The sequence below is a fragment of the Microcaecilia unicolor genome, chromosome 2 (assembly GCF_901765095.1).
Source record: "Microcaecilia unicolor chromosome 2, aMicUni1.1, whole genome shotgun sequence".
NCBI classification, from domain to species: Eukaryota; Metazoa; Chordata; class Amphibia; order Gymnophiona; family Siphonopidae; genus Microcaecilia; species Microcaecilia unicolor.
Window position 1 is genome coordinate 233,895,382 of NC_044032.1, and position 14,605 is coordinate 233,909,986.

Consider the following 14,605-nt stretch of genomic DNA (forward strand, 5'->3'; position numbering starts at 1 on the left):
CAGTTTGGCAAGGCAAATATTGATGGGACTGTTGCATAGAATGGCATAAGCAAACAGTGAATTTCAGATCAGTGGCATTACTAATACAAAACAAAAGTACAGATATAAAGAGTGCTCTGTGATCTTGGATTTAGAAATTTCCAGTTGGCTGCTATTTGGGAGAATGTCTTGCAGCAATAATTCACCTGTCAGAAACTGTATGGCTTCTAGTCTCATTGGTGTCCTTTGTATCATTTTATTTTTCTTACTGGAAAGTTTCACTTTGTACAAACAGCTGATCAGAAGTAATAACTGACTGCACATTTATTTCGACATTTATACCCCACATTATCCCGAACATACTTGAGTTCAATGTGACTAACAGTAAATAAACAAGACAAGGTTTACAAAGCCATAAACAAAATATCAAATATAGACCATTGATGGCCAGCTGCAATCTAAGATAATCTATTAACTGATTGAAAACTCTCCTCTTTGAGCATTCTGTCTTTTATGAAATACCAAGTAATCAGACTGACCCTTGATTATCATTGGCAGTGAACTCCACCACTAGTAGCTAAAGTCAGCAGAGTGAACCGACTTATAACACACTCTCTTGTACTCTGGAAGATGAAGTCTAAGAGGTAGTTCCTAGAAGCAGAGGTTATTTTGAGTTGGGGAATAGTTATTAAGGGCTGCATATAATCCAGTGTCATTACATATAATATTTGAAAGACAAAAACACAATTTAAAAATAATACTGGCTTTAATGGGCCACTGCAGCCCACATAATAATGGAGTGGCTCTATCAAAACATGAAACCTCGAGGACACGCCTAGCTGCAGCCATTTGTAGCCTTTTTAGGACACCCTTCTTACATTCAGCATAGATAGAATTGCAGTAATCAAACAGTTAAAAACCAAGGATTGAACTAGCAGCCTACAGATGTCTGGCGAGAAGTACGACCTGATTCTCCTCAGCTTTCAAAGCGATCTGAAGGATTTTTTCACTACCGAGGAAACCTGAGGCTCGAATATGAGGTGACTGTCAATACACCCAGTACCCTAAGTGTATAGTCTAAGGGGTATGACAAGTTGTGAAAAGTAAAATTATTATTGGTCAAAGGGGTTGGTTACCACAAGAAATTTAGTTTTATCTCTATTTAACTTTCGGAAGCCTAGGATTCCAACAAACCCAGACCAAGCCTAGTCTTGGGGACAATTTCTGGAAGAACAGTCTTGAAAGGGATATAGATTGTGACATCATTTGCGTAAATAAAACTGCAGAATCCCACTGCCTCTAATCTTTCACCTAATGGAGTCATCACAACACCGAAAAGGATTGGAGAAAGTGGCGAGCACTGTGGCACCCCATAGTCAGGAGACCAGGAAGGTGAGAGAACCTGATAACTTCACCCGATACAATCTAGATTTTAGGAAGCCACAGAATCATTGATGGACCTTCCCACACAATCCAAACTGATCCAACAGACCTAAAAGCAACACATGATCAACAAGGTCAAAGGTACTTGACATGTCGAATTGCACAGAGACTGACTTTCCTAAAGCCTGACTGGGATTTATGCAAGAGGGCGAAAGGAAAGGTGATTCATAAAGCTGAGCACCAATTATTCCCTCCATTACCTTAGTCAACAATGAGATAGAAGCGACAGGCCTGTAATTAGTAACTTCTCCCAATGAAGCCGAGGTTCTCTTAGGGATTGGTGTAAGTATTACGGAACCCTTCTGCTGAGGAAAAGCCCCTCGAGTAAGCATAAATGAATTATGAGCTTGAAGAAGGTCAATGAATCCTGACGGTGCAGTTTTTAATAAATAACTCGGACAAGCATCCAGAAGACAATGTGAGGAAGGATATTTTGTGAGAAAGGATTTGACAGTATCATGAGTGGGTAACAGAAAGGAGGATCACAACTGGTCAGTCACAACACCAGCATTCGGACTAGGCCGCTTGAAGCAAGATTGAACATCAATGGCCTTAAGCTGCAACATAGCCCCTCCTAATGTTGGTTACTTTTTGTTCGAAATACGTAGCTAATTGATTTGCATAGGAAATGGCTACAGTTCCCGATGTTAAGTTTTCAGCTGATACAAGCTTATTAAAAAGGTTAAAGAGCCTATGGGTGTTTAAGTGGTTCTGACCAATTAGCTATTTATAGAAGAGGGTTTTAGCTTCTACAATCTTTTTCTTATAATCCCTGATAGCTTTGCTCCAAAGCATTTTATTCATATCAGATTTATGTCTGGACCACTTTCTCTTTAATTTTCTACACTGCCTCTTCAGGAGGAGAATATCCTGATTGTACCAGGGACACACCCTATGGGTGAGTTTGGGCAAAACTTTGATGGGAGCTATACTATCTATGGTAGAACTACATAACTCATCCCACTTACACAAGAAATCCTTGCTGTCTGCGTATGGAAGTTGTGGACTATCTAAGATTCCAGACCAGAATTTTACAGGATCAATTCTGCCTCTCAATTTAAAAGAAGGAGAGGTGACAGTGCACTGAAAAGATCTAGTAACTTCCCTCCAGTAAAGAGTGAACTCCAGAGTCTTATGATCTGACCAAGGGACATGACTCAAGTAGAAATTCTCCATATGCATAGTTCTATAAACCAGCATATCCAGCAGATGACCCCTGAAGTGGGAGGATTGGGAATGTGGCAGAAGAAATTGCCAGGAGGCAAGAAAATCAAGTAAGCTCTTTGTCTCGACATCCCTAGGGTTATTAAGATGCAAGTTAATATCACCTACTAATAAAATATTAGCATATTTAACACAAATATTTGAGAGAAATTCAGTAAAATACCTTTCTAAGGGAGACCAGCTTCCTGGAGGGCAATAGAACAGAAAAAGACATACGGGTTCCAGCAATGCAGGATCGCTTAATTTGCGGGCAAAAATCTCAAGAGCCGAAAAGTTCAGTTGGGATAATAGTTCCACTTTGAAGAAGGCCTTATAAATGATGGCAATTCCACCCCCTCTCTGTTTAGCTCTAATTTGATGAAGGACCTTGTAACCCTGGGGACATAAAGCATTGAATAAAGGATCTTCTGTTGAACGAAATGTTTCAGAATCTAGCAGCAACCCAAATTGCTTCGCCATCAACCAGTCCCCTAATAATATCAGTTTTACTGATCACTGACCTAGCATTTACATATCCAACTGGAATAGGGAGGTAGGAGATGGAGACCAAACTAAATGAAGGTAAAGTGATTAAATGGTGTCTGGAGAAGGAAGAGAAGCTTGACTGGAATAAGGCTTTATAATCCAATGAGAGATTATAATAGGGACCAAACATGGAACCTCCTGCGCAGTAGTGTGAGGACAGAGTCACACTGCACAGATCGACAAGCAGCGTTTATGGAAAAGAATACTTTCAAATGTACACTACAAGCCAGAACTAATCCTGCTAAAACTGTATGATTTGTTAAAAAAAAAAACTTGATCAACCATATAAAATATAAGGCAGTTCAAACTAATGGATATAGAAATTAAACTTTGATGAGAAATTTTTTTGTAGAGAACTCTGGTCAACTCACCTGGTGTGAACAAACTGTTAAGGTCTCGTATTATGGTCCTGAAGGAGGGTCTGAAATCTGGCTCATAATCCATACAGTTGTTTATAAGATTTGCCAGTTCAGTCCATTTTGGTGCTGGGAGCTGGTGCCTATCTTCATAAAATTGTAATTTCTAGGATGAAAACCAAAATTCAGTGTAGTACATGTTAGAATAAATTAATGGGCAATAATGAAAAATTTGTACATTGGTACAGTAATTGCCTCTCTATTGGCAAACCATAACACTTACCCTTTGAGCATCCAATGCACTCAGTGGTTTCTCCCCTCCACTGCAGATCTCCCACAAGGTTGTACCAAAACTCCACTTATCTGCTGCTAGGTTCAGATTTTTAGGATGTTCAATGCATTCTGGTGGAACCCAAGGAATTCTTTCTAGAAGAACTTGAAAAATCAAGCAACATGTGAACGCAGAATAAAATATTTATGCACTATTACAATATAACTTTTTGTGAGTTCAGCACTGGGTCTTTTCAAAAACTGACAATTCCTTTTAAGACTATAAATATTTTCAAAGTGCTAAATGTCTTAGGCACTTAATTTCCATTTTTAAAAGCTAGTGATTATAGCAACAAGCTGATGTTCAGAAACAAACTAGTGGTCAATTGCATAAAAATACCAAGAAAGCAAGATTATTTACCTGTAGCAGGTGTTCTCCGAGGACATCAGGCATATATTCTCATATGTGGGTGTTGTCATCCAAGGAGCTTGGTGTGGGCACTGTCTCAGTGCACTGTCACTTTAAAACTTTTAGGCAGTATCCACACTGTGAATGTGTGGGTGCCTTCCCACCTGATGCTCGAGCACAGGACCAGCAGTACAATACTAAAAGCTAACACAACTCCAAGGGGAGGCAGGAGGGAAGTGATAATATATGCCTGTTGTCACTGGAGAACACCTGCTACAGGTAAGTAACTATGCTTTCTCCAAAGATAAACAGACATGATATTCTCACATGTGTGACTAACTAGTTGCCAGGCTCACAATATAATAACAAACCCAGCAACTAAGGAAAAAGTGCGCCTGGCAAAAAAAGGGGCTGGAGGGCAGGGTTGATTTTTAAGTAGTAAAAAGATTTTGCAGGACTGCTTGTCCATATCGGCTATTCAACCTAGAATGCTGCGCCAGACAGTAGTGAGCAGTGAAGGTGTGGATAGAAGACCATGTTGCAGCCTTGTAAAATTTCTTCACTGGAGGCAGAGTAGAAATGGGCTACTGAAGCCATGGTTCTTACACTGCAAGCAGTGACATAGATATGAAGGGTCAGCCCAGCCTGAGCACAGAATGCATACTGACTCTGCCCTGTTAAACCGTGTTTATCTATGTATTCTGTAATTTTATTCTTTACAATAGTTTCCACTATATTGTCCGTCACTGACGTCAGGTTTACCAGTCTGTAATTTCCCGTATCACTCCTGGAACCCTATTTATATTGGCCACCATCTAATCTTCAGGAACTATGGACGATTTTAATGACAGGTTATAGACCTACCAACAGCAGATGGGTACTGAAAGAACTCAAACATGAAATTGCTGAATAGCAGATCAGCAATTTTATGTTTGAGTTCTTTCAGTACCCTCGGATGCATGCCATTCAGACCAGGTGATTTACTACTCTTTAAATGTATTGATTTGATTCAGTACATCTTCCAAGCTCCCCAAAATTTCTTTGTTTCATCACCCTTGAAAACCATTTCTGGTACAAGACATCTTCTTCCATAAAGACTGAAGCAAAGTATTCATTCAATCTCTCCACTATGGCCTTGTCCTCCCTGAGTGCCCCCTTTTGCTCCTTCATGATCTAACGGTCTCATGGAATCTGTTGCAGACTTTCTGCTTCTGATATACCTGAAAAAGATGTTACTATGAAATTTTGCCTCTGCGGCAAGTTTCTCTTCATATTCTCTTTTAGCCTTCTTTATCAATGCTTTGCTTCTAACAGTTAAGTGACTTGCTCAAGATCATAAGGAGAGTCAATGGGATCTGAACTGTTGCTTCCCTGGTTCTCAGACCACAGCTCTAACTACTACAATATTCCTCCACTCGTGTTTCCATGTAAATCATGAAGGATGGATCTAGAGCTTTTCCCATACAATGAAATGTAAAACTTCTCCATTTAAAACCTAAGATTTTGGACTGGATTCCTCTCTAGAAGCCACAATATGAGGAACATCCTCCGACAGACTGAGGGGAGTGTATAATACCCCTTCAATATCCAGGCTATTGATAAAGAACTGTTCCCAATTCTGTATGATCAGAATCAAGAAATTTCGCAATTTGACTCCCTGATGGGCGACTCCCATAGGAGCAGAAACCAGATCTGTCTTAGCCAATAGAGGAGTATTAAGATCAGAATTTCCTTTGTCCTTCATAGACAAGCCCATGGCTATTGAAAGCACATAGACAGATCAATCACAAGTTGGCAGGTTATAAATGTCAAAGTATTCATTTGACAGTGAAACTATTTTCACTTGACTAACTGACGGCTTAGTCACTAGCCTTTTTCAGCCTGAACATCTTTTTAACATCAATGAAAAAAAAAGTAGCAATGACTCAACTAAAAAGGTGCCCAAACTGTCACACCTGCCATATTCACCTTATTACTTACAATCTGTTAAAATCAACAATTAAACAGTTATTATGCATTAAAATTTCAAGAAAGTAGTTATTATGCATTTAAAAAAAGTCAAGAAAGATTTCCTATTTAATTCTGTACCATGTAGAGGTTGTGTCAGCCTCTATTCACTAAGTGGCCCTTTTACTAAACAGTGCTAAAAATTGGCCACTTTTAGCGCAGCTGTTAAATGGCCGATTTTGACATTTCTGCAATAATGGCCACACGTTAAATTTTATACGTAGGGGTGAGATACCTAGATGCGTCAGATAAATGTCAAAAAAATAACTAAGGTACTCAAACAATGGTTCTTAAAGTAAGTACTTTTAGACAGGAAAAGGCCTCGAGAGACCCCATGATTATTAGAAAGTCTATAGGGGGTTGGACTTCTTCATCATCAGTCAAAAAGAGGTTTTTGGCCGATGATGAGGAAGTCCAACCCCCTATAGACTTTCTAATAGACACGGGGTCTCTCGAGGCCTTTTCCTCTCTAAAAGTACTTACTTTAAGAACCATTGTTTGAGTACCTTAGTTATTTTTTTGACACACGTTAAATTTTCCCATTAGCACGTGGCCATTAGCATGCACGCACTTAACAATACCTATTTTGTAGGTGGTAAGGACTCATGCGGTAATGCTGCGTTAGTGTGTGGCAATGTCTATGTGCTAAATGATTAGCATAGCAGTGCCCATTCTCCGCCCCCAGCACTAAAAGATAAAATTTTAATTTTTAGCGTGTGGGTAGAATGCACACCTGCAAAAACTACTGTAGGGCATGTGCATTTTAACCTATGGTAAAGTACGTGTTAGTGCTTACCACATCTTAGTAAAAGGGCCCCTAAAGGATTTGCTGCAACATACAGTTTAACCCGGGTGCCTAAACATTTACATACAGCTGTATTTATTTAGATTTAGCTTAGAGTAGGCAATCCTCTTTCCCAATAGAACTTATAGCTGAAGTCTGTATGGCGATGTGACTTGCCCAACATTGCAATGGGCATCAACAGGATCTGAACTCTGGCTTTCCTGCTTTTTCAACTTGGTGCTCTAGCCACCAAGCTGGCTACCTTCTTCTACTGGCGAAGAAGTCCAAATCTGCACTTGACTAGCAAACATAGATACTGTGAGGGCTCCTACTGACTACTGCAGTATTCTTCAATGCAAAGCCCTGGGGTCAATGGTGGCCCCTGGAAATTTCTGTGGTGACCCCATCACCATTCTGTTTTTTTTTTTTTTAACTACTCTCTGCCTTTCTACCCAAGTTTGTGAAAGAAAGGGAGAAGTGGAATGGGGAGAAGAGCAGCATGCTTGAAGGACAAGGCATTTCTTAAAAGAAGAAGAGAATGCATTTTGAAATAGCCACATCCTTGAGGATACCTTTAATAAAAAGTTTGAAGGTGGGCTAGAAGGAATGGATGTCACTGGTCTGCTGCGTCACAGCCCCATATGGGAAGATATCTGGTGGCTCTCCTTCAGCTCATTTGGAAGCAAAGTAACATAGTAACATAGTGACCCCAAATTAAGAATTAGTTAAGATCACTGGACTACAGGGACCTAGACTCTGATGCAATGCCTTGCCTCAGTGAAACTTCCTTCACAGATGCACTGGATATAAACATTGGTGTGGTCAGTTGCTTAACGCCCCATGAAAAAGTGAAATTTCTGGGACACTTACTGTCTTTTGGCAAAACTGTAATACTGATGCCTGGATCACTGAGCTTTATAAAGGGAGGATTTCCAGTTTTTCGGTCCTCTTCTCTGATCAGTAGAATATTCTTTGAGCACACATTACCATGGACAAGACCTTTGTTCTCCTAAAGAAGAAAAAAAACTTAATTTCAGTCTTTGGCCTGTCAGTTTCTTTCAGCCCTTAACTGTCCAGATCAGCTAAAATGTGCTCCAACCATACTATGTAATGTTTTAGGGTTGCAGAGTTCTAGTAAATTTTTTTAAATACTTTATTTATATCTTTTAACATTTACATACCAACATAAATGTAATGGAAATTTACAAGAAATATAATAATTTTAACAATGGTAAAGGGAATATCTTTCTCCATAATTTTTTTGTCCACAAATCAAATCTGTGCTCCAAGCACTAGGTAAAAAGTAAAGAAAAAAATAATACAATGAAGTTCAAAGAGTAAACAAAATCCCGCAAGGCTACATTATAGCATTTACCTCACTGAGAGACAATTAAAGGCTTTTCCACACATTCTTGTGCCTCAATAAATTGTAACAACTTTAAGGGTTAAAAAATATATATATAATTGAGTTCTAGTAATTATATTGGTCTTGTTACAAAAATAAAAAAAGGATTATTTCCAGACTAGTACATGTTACTTTTGCTATCTGTTTTTGCATATGCATTGCTGAATAGTTGAACTGAACAGGGTTTCTTACAATTGATAGGCTGAGGGACTGGAACATAGTTTAAAACCTCCTTTTTGAAACCTAAAGTTTGTCCTAGGTGTGATACGGTTATACATAGCAGAAACGTTCTCCTTTTAGAACTTATCAGAAATAGCTATCTCTGACCTCTTGGGCTCTGAAGATCCTGCTGGATTTACAAAATCACTGGTCTCTTATAAGTGACTCAAGCGCTGTGACATTACGTTACAAAACTTAAATTTGGTCTACTCTTTCCTCTACCTGACCCCTTCCTATGGTTTGCTTTTCTTGTAGAAATGGCTGGAGGCAAAACTTAATTTTGCTCATTCACCAATTAGGCTACTGATCCCCATATCCCTAGATTATGATCCTCATCCCTTCAACCTACTGTATGATAAGAGATTCATTTCTAGTTATTAAGTTGTGGAGAATGTCATTGCTTATGATATATATTTTTTTTAATTACACTATTTTATTTTCTGCTACAAAAAATATAGAATGACCAAATCGTCTCTTATTAGCATGGCTCCCCATTAGGAGGGATAGTTAACTGTTTCATAATCCAATAATCTAAACATGATCTAAGTGTCACAGTTAATCGGAACAGCAGAGGCAAACTTATTGATTTGTACCTATTTAAAACCAACAGAATCTTCTGATGTCCCCTTAAACACACATGGGCATTGGAGATTGAGGAACACACTTAACAACCTACCTTGGGCTGGATCCCATGCACCAGTGAAACATGCATCAAAAGGTTTATGTTCTTATGCAGACTGTTCTATCAGCAAAAACCTTTTGGTGCATGTTTCACTGAAGCCAGCCCAAGCATCGATTTGCTTGCTGCTGGGGATTTAAATTGATGCTCCTGAGGCACACAAATGAAGCAGCAAGACAATGCAGTGTGCTCCTCCATGTGTGTGAATGGTTTTAGTGGGTTTTCCCTGATGTTTGATTCATTGGGCTGAGATGCTTAGTATTTAGCTAAGATGGGGAATGCTATTACTGTAGTAAGTGGAAGATGTAAATATACAGCACGTTCTGATAAATCATGTATTTATAGACCTTCTCCTTTGTTACAAGTGCTTTTGAATATGAATCAAGTAGGATTCAGAGGTCGCGTCTGTGCAAATGTTATGCTCATTAGTGCCTGGCTCAGTCTGCCAAAATCTTAGACTGGTAAGAGACCTATTTTTGAACTTTGCTGGATTTTTTTTTTTTAACAGTACATAAGTAATGCCACACTGGGAAAAGACCAAGGGTCCATCGAGCCCAGCATCCTGTCCACGACAGCGGCCAACAGACCCCAAATGTAGTAAGCTGTGTTATCCTCTAATGCAACACTTTACTCTCGATATGAGAAGAATTTTTGGCACTGGAAGATTAGTAGCAAAACCACAGCCCTAAAGGGCAGAACAGTTTTCAAAGGGACATAATGTAGGTGGGCCTGCGAAAAATGCACGTATTTCATATTTTACAACGGAAATATAAGCACACTTAAAAAAATACCTAGATGTCGGTACTGACACATGCTCAGAGGCAAGCAAAAGCATCAGCTAGCTGCTTGTTTGGACTTTGTAGAACTGACAGAGAGGCAATTCTGCTTGCTTCTCTGGTGTTTAAAACCACATCAAAAATCTAAAAACTAGGGATTTGATGCCGCTCCTCAACTGGCTTCCTTTGGATAACTAGTTTTGTAAGTTATGGCATATGTCGGTTGAAAAATCACCACCGACACAATTAAAACTCGGAACGATGTTGCTACCTTTTTTTTAAAAGAGCTGTAGCGGAGAGATTAAATGAATTCTTTGCTTCGGTCTTCACCGAGGAAGATTTAGGTGGGATACCGGTGCTAGAAATGGTATTCGAAGCTGACGAGTTAGAGAAACTTAATAAATTCTCTATAAACCTGGAGGATGTAATGGGGCAGTTCTACAAACTGAAGAGTAGCAAATCTCCTGGACCGGATGGTATTCATCCCAGAGTACTGATAGAACTGAAAAATGAAGTTGTGGAACAATTGTTAGTAATATGTAATTTATCCTTAAAATTGAGCATGGTACCGGAAGACTGGAGGGTGGCCAATGTAATGTCAATTTTTAAAAAAGGTTCCAGAGGAAATCTGGGAAATTATAGACCGGTGAGTCTGATGTTGATGCCGGCCAAAATGGTAGAGACTATTATAAAGAACCAAACAGAGCATATTCAAAAGCATGGATTAATGAGACAAAGTCAGCATGGATTTAGTGAAGGGAATCTTGCCTCACCAATCTACTACATTTCTTTGAAGGGGTGAACAAACATGTGGATAAAGGTGAGCCGGTTGATATTGTGTATCTTGATTTTCAGAAGGTGTTTCACAAAGTACCTCATGAAAGACCCCAAAGGAAATTGGAGAGTCATGGGATAGGAAGTAGTGTTCTATTGTGGTTAAAATCTAAAACAGAGAGTAGGGTTAAATGGTCAGTATTCTCAATGGAGAAGGGTAGTTAATGGGGTTTTCCAGGGGTCTGTGCTGGGACCGCTGCTTTTTAACATATTTATAAATGACCTAGAGATGGGAGTAACTAGTGAGGTAATTAAATCTGCTGATGACACCAAGTTATTCAAAGTCGCTAAATCTCAGGAGGATTGTGAAAAATTACAAGAGGACCTTACGAGACTGGGAGACTGCGCCTCTAAATGGCAGATGATGTTTAATGTGAGCAAGTGCAAAGTGATGGAAGCGGGAAAGAGGAACCCGAATTATAGCTACATCATGCAAGGTTGCACGTTAGGAGCCACAGACCAAAAAAGGGATCTAGGTGTCTCTCTTACCTGCACCCTTCTCCTCCACTGCTAAATCCAGACTCTGTTCCTTTTATCTTGCTGCACCATATGCCTGGAATAGACTTCCTGAGCCGGTACATCAAGCTACATCTCTGGCCGTCTTCAAATCTAAGCTAAAAACCCACCTTTTTGATGCTGCTTTTAACTCCTAACCCTTATTCACTTGTTCAGAACCCTTATTTTATCATCCTCACTTTAACATTCCCTTATCTCTTGTTTGTCCTGTTTGTCTGTCCTAATTAGATTGTAAGCTCTGTCGTGCAGGGACTGTCTCTTCATGTTCAAGTGTACAGCGCTGCGTACATCTAGTAGTACTTTAGAAATGATAATTAGTAGTAAGTAGTAGTAGTAGGTGTCATCGTTGATGATATGTTGAAACCTTCTGCTCAGTGTGCTGCTGCGGCTAAGAAAGCAAATAGAATGTTAGATATTATTAGGAAAGGAATGGAAAATAAAAATGAGGATGTTATAATGCCTTTGTATTGCTCCATGGTGCAACTTCACCTCAAATATTGTATTCAACTCTGGTCGCCGCATCTCAAAAAAGATATAGTGGAATTAGAAAAGGTGCAGAGAAGGGCGACGAAAATTATAAAGGGGATGGGACGACTTCCCTATGAGGAAAGGCTAAAGCTGCTAGGGCTCTTCAGCTTGGAGAAAAGGCAGCTGAGAGGAGATATGATTGAGGTCTATAAAATAATGAGTGGAGTTGAATGGGTAGACGTGAAGCGTCTGTTTATACTTTCCAAAAATACTAGGACTAGGGGGAATGCGACGAAGCTACAATGTAGTAAATTTAAAACGAATCGGAGAAAATTTTTCTTCACTCAATGTGTAATTAAACTCTGGAATTCGTTGCCAGAGAATGTGGTCAAGACAGTTAGATTAGCGGAGTTTAAAAAAATGTTTGGACGGCTTCCTAAAGGAAAAGTCCATATACCATTATTAAATGGACTTGGGGAAAATCCACTATTTCTGGGATAAGCAGTATAAAATGTTTTGTACTTTTTGGGCTCTTGCCAGGTATTTGTTGGAAACAGGATACTGGGCTTCATGAACCTTTGGTTTTTCCCCAGTATGGAAATACTTATGTACTGCTAGACGTGCTGCAAACTACACACATTTTGCCCATGTGCTTAAAGGTATTTTACAAAAGACTTCATGTTTACTGCGCCCTTTGTAAAATACTTGGAAAATTGTCAATGTCCAGGCTTGCATGTCCCACTTCCTTCCTAGACAACCTATGCAAAATCAGGTTTAAGGGGGTAATTTTATAAGAGAGCTTTTGGTGCAGGAAAGGTCTTTTATAAATTTGCGTGACCGTTTACATGCATATACATACGAGTACCTGTAAGATTGTGCATACTTAAATGAATGCCATGTGTAGAAGCTCTCAAGGGGCATAGTTTGGGCAGAATTACAATGTAAATACGTATTTTATAAAATACGCATATGCAAGCACAGTGTACAGTGTGAAGCAGTGTGCGCTGACATTTATGCGCTACTGGGGCTGGTTCTGGAAGTCTATTTTATAAAAAGGACATATTATAAAATATATACCTTTTTGTTATTTGGACACAAGTGTCTCATCAAATTACCCTCCCCCCTCCCAAACTGTCTATAACTACATTCCAGCAAATCATTTCCCATATTACATACAAACAAAAACTTACTAAAAAATGCATAGCCCATGCCAACTGTTTGGCAACTTCCAGCTTCCACAAAATGTTTATTGAGGTCTTGTTCTTCTTTAAGTAGGTGTCCAAAGATCCAAACTTCACATACTCCTGGACTAGAATATCTGCATTTAAAATAAAAGAACAGATAATTTAATCAAATGCCTTAGTAGCGTATAAAACAGAGACTGCATTTAATCCTGGTAAGACTTCATCACATGGGCAAATTAGTTTCAGCAAAATAATAGGATGCAATAGAAAGAATTTATCTTATATGGAACAACGCTAAGTTTCTCATTAACGAAAACACTATTTTTTGGAAAATATGGACACTGTGGTATATGGTCTGTTAAAGATATATTTGTGTTAAAAAAGACTTACTATATTTTCATAATCTTCAAATCACAAAAACATTTGCCCTCTACTCAATACTTTAAATGGCTTCAATTAACACATTGTTTAAAAAAAATCTGATGTTTTGAAAACTCTTACCTGTCATGAACCTTTCATGTACCAATTTGTTGTATCCCTGTTTAACAATGGCCATATGGCCTAAGCTATATACAAGAATTTTTTGCTTTATCATTTTGGATACTAAGGTTTCTGAATCTTTGCAACCCAAATTATGGTTGTCCCTTATTAGGCCTTTTATCTGCTGCAAATTTTATACAATCTATGTACTTTTTATATTAAAGAGCTGTTTGGACTCCATATAAATTGCACAATGCAAAATTAGCCACATCAAATATATGTTGGCACTGCCAGGCACAAATTGCAACGTTAGTACATATGATATTGGAATGTGCGAAGATCCAACCTTTCTGGCATTCTATTTGGAAAGTTATATGTGGTATATTCAATAGCACTATGCCTCTATCCTTATCAATAGTCTTCAAACCTTGCTCCTCTGATTTTCCTATCCCAGAACACCAGAAAGCTTTATTTGATATATTAATTACCATTGCACAACAATTGATATTGGCAAATTGGAAAAACTTTTCTGGTGGAAATCTGTATTACTATACCATAGCTTCAGCACAGCTGACTGGTTCAATATACAAAAAAAACTTTGATTATGAGGCTTATTTTCAAAGCACTTAGCCTCCCAAAGTTCCATAGAAACATATGGAACTTAGCCTCCCAAAGTGCTTTGAAAATATGCCTCTTAGTCTCCAATGACTGATTATATACATTCATTATCACAATAATAATATACTAGATTTTACTCTGTATATGGTTTCTGTGATCCCATCTCCTATGCATACTATTGTTGTTCTATTTTTGTATTATTTACCTTAGTTACTTATTCCATTTTTATGTAATCTTTGAAAACTCAATAAAAGTTTCTTGGAAAAAATAGAATTTATCTCATATGTGGTGGGAATGCTTTAAAATAAAGTAATACTGGCAAATGGTCTAGAGTGTCATAAAGGAGATTAGAGACACTAATTTAGGACTTGACCTAGAAGAAAACCTGGGATCATCAGACAAACCTTAGAATATTGGGCTCATAAGACT

The 14,605-nt window shown here is 38.5% G+C and overlaps 1 protein-coding gene across 2 annotated transcripts in view; it reads right to left on the minus strand.

Moving 5' to 3' along the window:
* JAK2 (Janus kinase 2) overlaps positions 1 to 14,605 on the minus strand; it is a 283,942-nt gene that overhangs the window by 43,665 nt on the left and 225,672 nt on the right. For both annotated transcript variants that reach the window (XM_030193799.1, XM_030193800.1), the window contains 4 exons: positions 13,085 to 13,212; positions 7,868 to 8,006; positions 3,811 to 3,962; positions 3,543 to 3,693 (listed from right to left, as the gene is read on the minus strand). In XM_030193799.1, coding sequence (XP_030049659.1) covers positions 3,543 to 3,693; positions 3,811 to 3,962; positions 7,868 to 8,006; positions 13,085 to 13,212 — 570 coding nt within the window. The remainder of the gene's footprint in view (positions 1 to 3,542; positions 3,694 to 3,810; positions 3,963 to 7,867; positions 8,007 to 13,084; positions 13,213 to 14,605) is intronic.